The 13864-nt window shown below is 44.4% G+C and overlaps 1 protein-coding gene across 2 annotated transcripts in view; it reads left to right on the forward strand.

The window, feature by feature from the left end:
• The first annotated feature begins 8509 nt into the window (after nucleotides 1-8509).
• Nucleotides 8510-13864, forward strand: part of PLCB1 (phospholipase C beta 1) — a 420728-nt gene continuing 415373 nt past the window's right edge. For both annotated transcript variants that reach the window (XM_052784065.1, XM_052784066.1), the window contains exon 1: nucleotides 8510-8936. In XM_052784065.1, the coding sequence (XP_052640025.1) occupies nucleotides 8838-8936 (99 nt within the window). In that variant the 5' untranslated portion in view covers nucleotides 8510-8837. The remainder of the gene's footprint in view (nucleotides 8937-13864) is intronic.

A 13864-nucleotide genomic window follows, 5' to 3' on the forward strand; every position in this document is an offset into this window, starting at 1 on the left:
ATTCAAATTTTTCAAAATTCTCAAACACCATTGTAACTGGACTGAAGGAGAAAGGAGAGGGGAAGAAATGTATCCCACCCATAGACTGGTTTTCCAAGGAGGAAAGGTAAATGGTATAATTATTAACAGTTTCCCACAGATGGCTTCCACAGTATAAAGGTGACAATGCTGAGTGCAAGTACCGGATTAATCCCACAGCCGACGACTTTATCATACCATAAACCAGTGTTGTACAATACATCAAAGCGAAAACCTTAATCCACCTCCCACGGATGATAAGCAGCAGAAGAGGGACTACATACAGCAAGCGAGGTGATACATAACAGAACTTTAAAAACCAGAGCAACAACTCTAAGAACACATAAATCAACATAATGACCAGCGACTATTAGACTGATATAATGAATGCTTATAACAAATTTGTTTTAACAAGCTCTGGTCAGGTTTGTCGTTATCTCAACCCTTCGAGCCCCATGTTGGGCGCCAAAAAGGACTGTCGTGGTTTAACCCCAGCCAGCAACTAAACACCACGCAGCCGCTCACTCACTCCCCCCCACCCAGTGGGATGGGGGAGAAAATCGGGAAAAGAAGCAAAACCCGTGGGTTGAGATAAGAACGGTTTAATAGAACAGAAAAGAAGAAACTAATAATGATAATGATAACACTAGTAAAATGACAACAGCAATAATGAAAGGATTGGAATGTACAAATGATGCGCAGTGCAATTGCTCACCACCCGCCGACCGACACCCAGCCAGTCCCCGAGCGGTGAATCCCTGCCCCCACTTTCCCGTTCCTATACTAGATGGGACGTCACATGGTATGGAATACACCGTTGGCCAGTTTGGGTCAGGTGCCCTGGCTGTGTCCTGTGCCAACTTCTTGTGCCCCTCCAGCTTTCTCACTGGCTGGGCATGAGAAGCTGAAAAATCCTTGACATTAGTCTAAACACTACTGAGCAACAACTGAAAACATCAGTGTTATCAACATTCTTCACATACTGAACTCAAAACACAGCACTGTACCAGCTACTAGGAAGACAGTTAACTCTATCCCAGCTGAAACCAGGACAATGGTCATGGAGGACATTGTCATCCTTAGTTAGTCTGAGTTTGGAAGTTGTGCTTAGGCTGGTAGTAGATTGTAGGAGATTAACTAGTCCTTTCTTCCATTAGACATGTTATTAGTGACCAGAGCTTTTTTTAGATTAGCAACGTTAAGAACTGAATTAAATTTAATTCAACTTCTCTGCAATGTAATTGGGAGTTGTTTTTTTGCCGTTAAGAGTTACAGTTCATTCTGAGAGATATTGTGGCTCCAGATTTACATCACAACACAATTGCTCCAAGTCTTAGAAATATAGTTTAGAGCAACTGTTTTCAACTACGTAAATGGTGTTCTGTTGCTTTGTGACTAATGTTTTGTCAGTTGTGGAATTTGACCCTTTACAACTGCAAGTTCTGTAAAATAGCCAGAATGGGAATGAGAGTCTGTGATGATTCAGGAGTGTATTATAAGAATACTTCTGAAAAGAGAATAGAGAAAAATGTTAGTGGATTATAGCAAGACATAAAATTTTAAATGAGCTACTTTACTTCAAGATAAGGTATACCATCAAAATCTTTTTGTCTTAATTTGTGAGCAGTATCAAAAGACACAACAGCACATGGGAAATCTAAAAAAAAAAATAAAAATTGGAAATATGTCAAACTTCCAATGCAAGAAACTCAACACAAAATTTCTCCTTTACTTTTTATCATCTGAAAGAATTATAAAGCCCTTTCTATAAATGAAGTACACCTGCTAGTGTACAGACCCTTAATTTTTAAGCTACTTAAACCAAGCCCTTGTGCTATGGTGGTCTCTAGAAATCCAGGGCATGTATATGCTGGGCTGCTTGCGTTTAGGAACTAAATGGGCAACGGAGTCATGTAGAGGGACCTGAAAGATTAAGTAATCCATCTGAATTTAAGGAAAGAAGATTGGGGCAGATCTAAGAACAGAATTCACTTTTTCAGACTCATGATCTCACATCCTTTCTAAAGACAAAGCATCCTGCCTCCAGCTTTAATATATTAATTTTTCTAAAACTGTACCAAACTTGTTACCTAGGCCTAAATTCGTTAGCTTCCATGGGACATGACTCCACTGTGGAAATGGGAAATACAGCTGAGGGCTATCCTCCTTTTTCCTAGAAACAGAATATTGCTCTGTCATAGTGATACATATAATAGTTTTGTGGGAATTATGGAGGGGAATCCAGAGAAAGTGTACGCTGTCTCGTTATGTCTCCAAAAGATACCATGAGAGGATTTCTGTAATTTTAAGGTACTGCAGGAAAAGCATAAACCGGGCAGTCTCCTCTTTGCAGGAAGCACAGAGGTCCCTTTCATTTGGCAGCTACAGAGTCCAGAGCACAATAATTTTTGGTTTCCAAAAGGGTTGGGGATTTTTTCAAGGCAATTTCTGCTTTGCAACCCATTTAATGTTTTTGTCTCTTAGTTCAACTCACAGCTAAACTTGGATGTAAATAAAAGCAGGTGAGAGTCTGCTTTCCAATTGGTTCTAATCTGCGTATACAGCTGGGACAATAGTTAAGAGCTAGCAGAAAAAAAAAGGCAAAGGTGCAGACACTACAGTGGTATAAACAAATAAACAAATGCACAGCTTTGAATTCAGTGGACCTTTAACAGTTTACACCAGCTGTGATTTAACAAATCTGGTAGGCCGTGAAGTCTTTCACAGTTAACTTCAGCATTCTTAAATGTGTTGTATGTTTTATGGACTGGCTTTAACAATCTACAAAAATGTATTATGCTATAAACTTAACAGGGAAGCAAGAACAGGTTATATTACATAAAAAAAGGTGAATTAACACTTTCTAGGAAACGCACCTACTGACTTTTTGACTTGTAATGCTAACTGTGCAAGTATTGCATTAATTTAGCGTTCTTCTGGTAATAGCTTTTTTTAATGTAGAGGTTAGTTAGGTAGGGAGTGTCAGGGCAGCACAAGGGCCAGTGGCTCCCTGGTGGCCAGGATGCTGGGCTCCATCCCACCATCCCCAGTGAAAGAGCAGGGGAGATCAAGGGGACAGTCCCCAGCCCAGGGCATCAGGCACCTCTGCGGGGCTGGGGCAAAATGTTAGTCTGTGGGTAGGGGTCAGGATCAGCCCCAGCAAGGGGAAGCAGGGTCAGACACTGCCCCAGGATGGCAGGGCCATGGGGATGGGGATGGGCCGACGCCAAGCTAGGATGTAAGTCCACAGGTTGGGCCTGGGTCAGTGGGCCCCTGGGCTGGGCAGGGCTGTGGCGGAGCTGGAGACTGGCATCCTGCAACATCACTGGGGCAGGGACTGATGGCCCCAGGCTGAGATGAAATGGGGTCCTGGGCCATGGGCAGGGGTGGGGACAGCCCCCGGGGAGGAACTGATCAGGGCCATTATAGCCTGTTAGTGCCCTCAGAGCTGTGACAGGTTGAGGGGGAGAAAAGTTTCTTAGTAAAAGGTAAGTATTTCCATCCAGATCAGTTTCAGCTTCTGATTCTGCATATGAAAGGCACCTGTGAAAAGCATGTGCACAGAGCTCTGCTAGTTGCCACAGTAATGAATTCATCCTACCATGACATGAAAAGAGTCATGGTGGAGGTCTCAGGTGCCAGTGGGTGAGGAATTCTGTTTGGCAGCATCTTCCGTCCAAACCATCAGGGGTTTGTTCTTCCTCATATAGGGCATTGTACAGAGAAACGTGGACTGTTTCCTGTGGCACAGAGATCCGTAGGTGCTAGCTGTGTAGCAGGTCAGTCTGTCCAGAGTAAAATATGGTCCTAGTGAGTGTAGCTTTAACTGGGTCATTTCGTACACACAAAGACACTATTTGTGTCGTAATTTCAAACATTGTGCATTAGTCTTTTTTCTCCCAGTATTTTAAAGACATCTGTCACGCTGATATGAAGGAAAAAGAATTAAAATGATTTCAACAGGAAATGGACTTTTGTACAAGATTCCCCCTCCCCTTCCAACTTCTTCTCGTGCAGCAGCTGCTGTTGCCAGGCTTTGTTGCTATGGTGGTGTTTTGTGTGGCAGAATTTTATATTCACTCTTGAAGAGTCACCTGATTGAGTGGCTGTGCCACGTAAGTTATCAGTCTCACTCACAAAGGATATATCTGACTGCTGTCATTACATACATATGACATCTAGTAAATGGATCAAATTAAGTACAAACATATTCCATTGGCCATGAGTTTATGTAAGTATTAATTTAGCAGGTGAACTCTTTTAGTAAATGAGTGACAAAAAATTATGATCTCTTTTGGGACTACTGCATTTGGTAGGTTTCATTTCTTAACACAACAGTCACACACAAGGCAGTTTCACTACACCTTGTGGCACTCATCTCTCATTGGTAAGATTTGAGTTCTACTGTCTGCATTATTGGAAAGGTGCTTTTCTCAGAACGACTGAGCTTTTATCAGAAAGATAGTGTCAAATTTTCTATATTTCTTTGCTGGACAGTTGTTCTGTAGAACTTAATGATCTTGCTCCCACTGATAATTAAAGCATAATTTGGCCCAATTTAAAATGGAATTAGGATGATATACTTCTGGTGAAGCTGAGTTTATCTTTAATCCCAAATCCTGCAAACACTGCCACTTGTGCTTAACTCTTAGTATGTTAAGTGCATCATTGCACTGAAGCATTTTCAAGGCTGAGGCCACTGCTGCTTTTCAAAATGTAGACTTACACCAATAAACTCAGGATAGCAAGTGACATTGAGATATTTCATATATATTTCTCTGAAATAAAATTTTAAAAAGTAAATTTTATTTTTAATGCATTTGTCATGTCACCTCATGATATAGTCTTTCAGTATAGCTTTTGCCATATCTTCATTTGACCTGACTTTGATCAACACCATCTGTTATTTAAATCAGTTACTGCTCCTTTCTGCTATTTGTCTACATAGATCTCCACACGTGTATCTAAAACATACTGTGTATTCAGTTTATTCCCCTGGAAACGAAATACTGGTACCTAAGCACGTTATATAAAATTTATGCTTTACAGGTATATTTGCATTCAAATAACTTGTATTATTTACACAAGGCAATCATTTTACTGTCCAGGCTGAGAATTTTGAACCTACAAAAATGAAAACACCCAGAAATCAGTTCCTGCAGCAATATAAGACCAGCATGTATCACATCTGATATGTACAATTTTGAATAACTACCTGAACAAGCCCACTGCTGAGTTTATTTCTAACGGTACATCCTTCTTTTAATTTCTTGGAACTAAAAGGGGCTGAGTCAAGAAGAAACAGAAGATATGTGTCCTGGTTTCAGCTGGGATAGAGTTAACTGTCTTCCTAGTAGCTGGTACAGTGCTATGTTTTGAGTTCAGTATGTGAAGAATGTTGATAACACTGATGTTTTCAGTTGTTGCTCAGTAGTGTTTAGACTAATGTCAAGGATTTTTCAGCTTCTCATGCCCAGCCAGTGAGAAAGCTGGAGGGGCACAAGAAGTTGGCACAGGACACAGCCAGGGCACCTGACCCAAACTGGCCAACGGTGTATTCCATACCATGTGACGTCCCATCCAGTACAGGAACGGGGAAGTGGGGGCAGGGATTTGCCGCTCAGGGACTGGCAGGGTGTCGGTCGGCGGGTGGTGAGCAATTGCACTGCGCATCATTTGTACATTCCAATCCTTTCATTATTGCTGTTGTCATTTTACTAGTGTTATCATTATCATTATTAGTTTCTTCTTTTCTGTTCTATTAAACCGTTCTTATCTCAACCCACGGGTTTTGCTTCTTTTCCCGATTTTCTCCCCCATCCCACTGGGTGGGGGGGAGTGAGTGAGCGGCTGCGTGGTGTTTAGTTGCTGGCTGGGGTTAAACCACGACAATATGCATAATACTTCATATATTTAGTGAGGCTTACTGCACATTTGGAGAAAGGTGTCTGGTTCTTCTTTTGACAGACCTGGTCCAATCATCTAATGATAAGATACTTGTACTCTTTCTGGGTGTAACAATCCTGCTGAGTGTAGCTGGTTTCCAGGTCACTGATCCTATGCTTTGTGGAAAAGAAAGCTTGAATTTAGACATGCACTGAATTTAAGTGTTTGCAATATGTACTACATATCAAGAAATGTATTCTTAGCTGGAGCAGATGCTAATTAAGCAATGGCGGTAACACATAAGCTAGCTATCCAGGTTGAAACTAAAATTCCCACTGATTTCACTGAGCCCGGGATTTCAGCAAAGGCTGAATCATAAGCACTTTCCAGAACTGTTGTTTAAAAGGCACAGTCATAGTGCCATTTCCTTTTGTGCTTCTTCCTTCCTTTTGATGCAAAATCCATTAGGTATCTGCCATATAAAAGGCATGTTTCTCTTCAGCCAAATACCATCAGATTAAAATACTTAAGTCTGAAAAGCCACAAAATTGCTCCAAACAATACTTCATATCTGAAATATCAGATACTAGGATCAGAGACTATACTGATCTATAGGATCACCTCTTCCATGTTCAGACTAACAGACTGCTAGGAGTCTACGGTATCATCAGGAATCATGAGGTATCAACGTGAATTGTGATTGTTTTTCCCTAACAAAGACTGTAAAGAAGGCTAGGCTAAGTGAAAATGTATTACGGACTTGCTGAGAAAACTGCCACGTTTTATATAGTGGTTTTAACTACTACCATAGTAGTTTTATATCTTCCAAACAGTTGATTGCAGTAGACTGCCGTAAATACGAGTGCTTAAGGGATCACAGATAAGTACTGTAACGTCTGTGCTCTTTCCTCTTATTTTCTGGGGGATTTTAATATTATTATTTTATTTTTATTCTTTTGTATACTATATGCCGGGATGAAAAGGCAGTTGTGAAAATGGTACTGAAAATCTCTCTCCCTTACCCCATCACAGAGCACTCCTGTACTTACATCCGTGCAGTCAAACCCAGAATTTGTTATTGTTTCTTTAAGTCATGGCAAATGAACGGAAATTAAAGCACAGCAGTGAGAGCAGACTTTCATCCTGACTGATGTTCCACCCACATTTGCATGGAAGGTTGATAAGAATAAAAAATAGATCAAATGGATTAATTGGCCTTGGAACATGTATGCTGCCTGCACGGACTATTGTAAAGGAGCAGATTCAGCTCCCACTAAAGGCAATGAAAAGTTTCTTATTGAAGGGGAAGAAGTTGGAAGAGGCTCAGAGGAAGAGCTTTAACAACTCTGTAACTACAGTAAGAGCATATTGGGAGTCCAATATGCCAGTTTTGTAGCTTTTTAATTAAAAGAAACTACATCTCCCCACTCAAATTGTATATATTTTTTCCTAGTAATTTTTTGAAATATCATTCCTTGAAACTAAATCAATTTTTCTTCAAAGACATTCTTTCTACATCGTTTGCTTTGTCTATAGTAGGAGTTTGGCCTGCTGCCCCTAAATCGTGAGGGTCAATTGGAAACCTCTACAGAGAAATTAGAAATCTCATGTGCTATGTCATCTGATGCTTTGCCTCTGCTATGACTGCACATGGGCTCTAACAGAGAGAAAGTCATTTGTGGAGCACATATAACTTTGTTCTTCAAAACCCTTTCCTTAAAACCCCTGGATTTAGGATTTTGCTGGGTGAGAGGACATTTTGCCTTTTGGGTTTAGTATACCTAAAACTGAATTCAGGTCATGTGCCTGTGTTCTCAGGAAGCCCCTTCATCTTATGGGAGCAAAAAGCTTTGGTAAAGCAATTTCTGTGTATTTAAAGCATGAAGCGTCGATGGGAGTTCTATGTGCCACTCTCTAAATCCTAGCGTCTTTCGTCTTTTGGCATCCCATTCATTGTTTTGCAGGCTAAGCTGCCCTTCCACTCTGCTTTTGCCATAACTATTTCCTAAAATTGCACTCAGCGTTCCCTGTGCTCACCTCGTTCCGAAGACTGACACTGGTGAGAGGTACCACTCGCTGACCACATCTCTCAGTAGGACAAGCGACATAGGCACTCACCTTTCCTCCCATCTCGGGCGTTATGGTGCATTAGCGGAGACCCGTGCGTGCCTCTCCCTCAGTGTATTTTTCAAGCGTCTCCCTGTTGTCCTTCTCGCCTTGGTGGGGCCGAGGGAGCTGACCGGGACCGCACTTCGAAGGCAACTGCTGGGCGCTGGTGGCCCGGGACCAGGCCCCCCCCCCCCTAGGCCTCAGCCCGGGGCGCAGGCCCGGGTGAAGCGAAAGCCCCGGCGGGGAGGGCCCGGCCGAGCTCCCCCCGCGCAGCTCGGCGCGGGGAGCTCGGCCGGGGGCTTCCCCCCGCAAGAAGAGCCCGAAGCCCGGCTCGCCTGGCCCCGCTGCGCTCCCTTCCTGGCCCCGCGGCGGATGCCGCGCCAGCCGCTGTCGGCAGGTGGCGCCGCAGTGCCGCCGGCGCGGCGCGCTGACCTCGGCGCGGGGGAACCTCGGGGGCCGAGCCTGGCGGGGAGAGGAGGAGGGGCAGGCGGGAGGGGAGCGGAGCGGGCAGCGCGGCTCGCTCCGTGCCCCTGCGTGCGTGTGTGTGTGAGAGCGGGCGGGCGTGTGCGTGCGTGGCGAGCCGGCTGTATATAGAGGATGTGCCGCTGCATGGCTCGCCCCGGCCGCTGCCGCGCCAGGTTTCTCCTCGGGCGCCAGTGAAGCCTCTTCGCCCTCGCCGCCTGGACAGCCGCTTGGTTGCCCGCTGCAGGCGCGCCGAGCGCGGCTGCCGGCCGCTCTCTCGGGGCCGTTTCCGGCGTCCCTCCCGAGGCGGCCGCCTCCCGCGGCTTCTCCGCTCCGGGGGAGAGCGCGTCAATGCGGTGCAAATGGCCGGGGCACAGCCAGGGGTGCACGCTCTCCAGCTCAAGCCCGTCTGCGTCTCCGACACCCTGAAGAAAGGCATCAAATTCGTCAAGTGGGACGATGTGAGTAGCTTCCCCCCCCTCGCCGCGCCCCACACGGGGCAGAGCGGCAGGGGCACGGCGGGGTTATGCAACGCGCAGGGCGCATCGATCGGGCAGGAGGGCTTCGGCACACATGTTGCGGCCGGCCGGGGCCGCGGCCGGCCCGGCCCGGCCCTGCCCTGCGAGGCAGCGGGGAGCCGGGGCGGGCCGGCCCGCGGGGCGCTGTGCGCGCCTCGCCCGGTGCGGAGGGCAGGTGCGAGGCGGCGGGGCCGTCCCACGGCGGGAGTTGAGTTGGCGGCCGGTGGGGGACGGTCGCGGTGGCTGGCGATAGGTGCCCCCCGCCCCGGCTGGGCGGTCGCCGTGTGGAGTCCGGGCCGAGCCGAAAGGCGGTGTTAAACCACCGGCCGTCTGCCGGGCGAACTTTCTCCAACGGTTCTCCCGGCTCACTTCGCTTGGCCGGTGCGAGCTGTGTTGAGCTGGCTCCCGTCGCGAGCGTCTTCCTCTCCTGCCTCCCTTGTTTTATTGTGCACGTTGCCATCTCTGTCGCCGTAACATAGTTGTTTCAACCTGTTCCCTATCTCTCTTCTTCCATCTCCTGTTTCCTTCTCCCGACTTCTCTCCTTCCTTCTGGCTCCTGCCCTTCCCTTTGTCTCTCTGTCTCTGGGGGGGTTGTCAAGCCCTGGACATGTTCTCCCAGGGCTTGCTGTTTGGGTACCCCTGCTCATCTTTCTTCCTCCGCAGAAGGCACTCTTCTTTATTGGCTCATTAGGGCATGAGACTTGCCTCAAAATCACATCTGCTTTCCCCTTGTCCCAACGCTTTACACTTGTATTGCCTCACATAGGAGAGGAGTGGGGTTTTCACTTCCCCTTTGGTATCGCAGCTATTCGGCAGCTGGGATTTCTTTCTTCACTTGCAGGCTACGCCCAGGACTGTTTCAGAGAAAGGTAGCCTTTCTCTGTTCAGCTTTCCTCTTCTCAGAGCATGAAAGTAAGCCTGCTGTGCTGCAGAGAACAAAACCAGAAAGGACGAGTCCTCTGCTAGCCTTGCTCCTACAATAGGACGTTGGGTGTTTGTGTCTCAGTTGTGCATGGAGGAGGGGGTGCCCCTAAAAGTCTGTCTGTGAATGGTGTCTGGAGACAGAGGGGCATAGTGAGACTCAAGCTGTGGTAGAGGAGTGGTTGGGAAAGAAGGCAGGCAGTTTGAATGTCAGGACAATTGTTGAGGATAACTTGCTTTGAGAGCCTTGACGTAGCTCTCATATTTTTGCTGCAAATTCGGCTGTGCTAAAGACATCCACAGCAACAACTGGAGGGACAACAGAGAGAGAGGGAGAAGGAGCAGTTCATGTGTCTAACAACTGTTCTTGTCTCATTACGTATCGCTGTTTTGCCATTGCTTTCAGCCTGTCCAGCGGCCAAATGTGTGAGCCTGACCTCTATAAACCTGTGATAAACACTCTCACAGAGGGAAAGAACACCAAGAAACTGAACAACTTGTAGTGTGAAATTTTATTTACAATAATAAGCTAACACATTTTTAATAAGCTCAGCGACCTGACATTGTCCACAGTAGTAAACATTGGCTTGACACAGGTTATTCATATTCAGGAACTAAGCTTGTCTGAGAAACTGTTTTCCTTCGGTTGATATTTTCCTTAGTGTAGGAAAAGGCAGCATAACCTCAGCCTTGTCATTGCAGTTATTGTTTTATATTTGGTAAGCTACCAAGAAATTTCCACAGGTATATGCAGAGGTCAAGTTAATGGTGATTTAAGTCTCCAGACTGAAAGTCTAAGCTATTAGGCAACAGTTTAAATTATTAGTATAAGTGCTATTTCTTAAGCAGTATATTGTATACATAGAATTTGAAGGAGAAGAGGTGTTCTCCATGCACGGTGGCTGTTTAGTGGCTAACCTGTCTGCTTTAGACTAACTGGAAAAAGGATTTTTCTGTGGTAAACCTAAAGGCTGCAGTAATAAAATACAGCTAAATTGTATTTATGCGTGTCAGGTTAAAGGCGTTACTCAGCAATACACAGGTATTACCTGGAATGTGTGACTGAGATGAGAGAGAGTCCTGTTGTGTTTAGTGAGTGCTTTCATCAGCAACCTTGTGAAAGTTGATGCGTATTTAGCCACGCTGTGTGATGAAGAGTACTAGGATTAACTCATTGTTGACCATGCATTGTGTGTAGATGAATGCATTTCCCAGCCCCCAGCCCCACTGTCTTGCCTGTAGTGTTTCTTATCAGCGGTGGAAGCCCCACAAAATCAAAGATTTCAAGGGAAATGAACCTCATTTGGCACTCCGGCTGTAAGAAGCTCTTCAGATGAATGCGTGTTCAGTGACTTTGAAAAGTATTTGCCATTGAGTAGCCAATCACCACTTCACAGTCTTTGTTTTCTATCAAATTAATCTGCTTGAAGGGTTTTTAAAAAATGATTATTATTAATCTGCACCTCTGTGGTCTCTCATGTAAATAGGCATGCACAAACTCTCCAGTGAAACAATAGGCTGTAATGAGAAATAGTAAACTACAAAATGTAACAGTAAAATAGAATGGACCATAACGAGTACTTCGGATCTGCTGTGCTAAGAGGGCTGTTGAGAAAAGTGAGGCTCACATACTGCTGTTTATTACACACCATTTTCTATTTACTGTTTCTGAGTGAGAATGGGAGTTCAGTTCTTCCACATCGCCCGTGCACTAGGGCAGCATTCCTGTCCAAGGCATACCCTTGTAGTACACTTCCCTGCTGTTTTGTTTTGCAGTTTAAAGATGGCTCTATTGACTTTGCTTCACATTTCATAAAGCAAGAGTGTTTTCGGTGAATTCCTATGACTTGTACGAAGTTTCAGCCCAAAGCAAAATTTTTCCAGCTGAGTTATAAGCCACTGAAAAGTAGCGTTTTTTAAATGGGAATGCTGGAAGGATTTAAACCAGAGCATGAGAGGCGTGTAAGGAATTTCATGGTGTATAGAGTAACAGTTGTTAAAGAATGTGTTTGCCAGCTTTTAGAAGGATGCCACAGCATGGTGTGCAGAACAATCTGACAAAAGCTGTAGAGATACAGACTTTAAAACTGATCCACCCATGGACTTCCCATCCTGAGCGTCTAATAGCTCTGTGCCTAATTAGTAACTCTGAGGCTGCTAATAAGCAGATGTGGTACTGGTGTTGTTATACGGACCTCCTCCCTGAGGAACAGCAGTGATGTCTGCTACATGGTACGCATGAACCTCATCCAGTGCCTGCTGCCACTTTGCCCCCCGCCCCATAATGATGATCCAGTTTGAAAGAGAAACGACTTGCCTGAGCTTTGCTAAGAGGAGAGGATCAGCCATTCAGCATCACGTACAGGCAGGTGGAAGGCAAGCAACTCAGGAGGCTTGAAATTCCACTTCCTCTGTGGACCATCTTCAGTTTCTAAATTGTAAAAGCATTAGGATCAATTAAAAAGTTCCAGCTTTGCAAGACAAGTCACACTTTTGTGCATCGGGATTGGATGTAATATCACTTACGCCATCCAATGCCTAATACAGTCTATTAACAAATTCCATTTTGGATCAGGATATAAAGCACTGAAGTCAAACAGATGATTGTTGTCCTATAACTTTGCTTTTCCTCACATTGTTTTATTCTGTAACAGTATTACAGGATGGAAAACAAATTTTAGAATTAACTCTTGTTCTTGATGTGTAGATTGGATTCACGAGGCACTGAACAGAAATAGCTGACATTTGAATAGGTGAAAGATAAAAGTGACTGGTTGCTTAGGTGTTTTTTTTGTGAATGTATGCACATGTGTGTCTGGTTTAAGGTGCTAGTTGGCTGAGCACTTGCTTCTTCAAGTGATGTTTCTTCGTGCTGTCTTCAGTTGGGCCTTTATAACCACTTCTCCCTTACTACTGGGAAGAGATTCTGAGTCTCTTAAGTACTGGTCTGGTCTTTGAACAGATGCACTCTCTTATTCCTAGAGAAAAGCGATAGCTATGAGAAGGAAGGCTTAAAGAAGAACTGACTTGATCCACTCTGCTGTAGTGAAACCCGGGTTATAATAGCTCTTCCTGATGAGAGTTTTAAAACGGTTTAATAAATAAATAAAAAGGATGCAATTGAGTCCATGGGTGAAGCTTTTTTGTAGGGGGTTGAACTTAATGTAGCAGAATGTGTTGCTAGCTGAGAAGGTTAATGAAACCTGAGTGTAAAGGGCAACTTCTCTGAGGACTGATCTGACGTCTGAAGGGGCTGAAACCTGCCTTGGCTGTCTTTTTTCCTTTATTTTTCTCTGGCCTGTAGTGGGAACAAGGCAGACATAACTGAGTTAACAAATAGCTCAACAGCTAGAGCACAGCTGAATTGATGTTTTCTAAGAGCAGTAATTGGCACACTGAAGCCAGTTAATATGATGGCGTATATTAAAAAATAGATTTAAGTTCTTGCTTAAAGGCTTTCTTATCTTCAATAGTGATAATATGTACTTTGCATAAAGAATTTGACTGGTCTCTCTGTGGCTTACACTATTTACTTTTACTTGCATGTTAACTATATCAGTAAGGTAATGTAACTCTACCGAAATTGAGGGACGTGATTCCAATTTTATAGCCATATATTTTTTTCTAAATATTTAGTTACGAAACAAACCTCCTGATAAGTAGTGTTGTTTAGTGGCTACAGCACTTCACCAAGTATTCCAGTGAGCAGCAGAACTGAACCCAGGTCTTTTAAGTACTATTTTAATGCCTTTCTCTCAGAGCACATCTTTGTCTTTAAAAGACATTTTTGAGCTCAGATGGTAAGTGCTATGTAAAGTTTTTGGGCTTCTTTATTTGTTTAAAATCTTCTAAAGAAGATTATCAAGTGTATGAGATACATCCCCTTTAACCTTACAAGTAAATATAATGTCAGAGTATTATTATTATGGATAAGCTGAGGTCAAACAAAG

This window comes from Harpia harpyja, chromosome 4, assembly GCF_026419915.1.
Source record: "Harpia harpyja isolate bHarHar1 chromosome 4, bHarHar1 primary haplotype, whole genome shotgun sequence".
Classification (NCBI taxonomy): Eukaryota; Metazoa; Chordata; class Aves; order Accipitriformes; family Accipitridae; genus Harpia; species Harpia harpyja.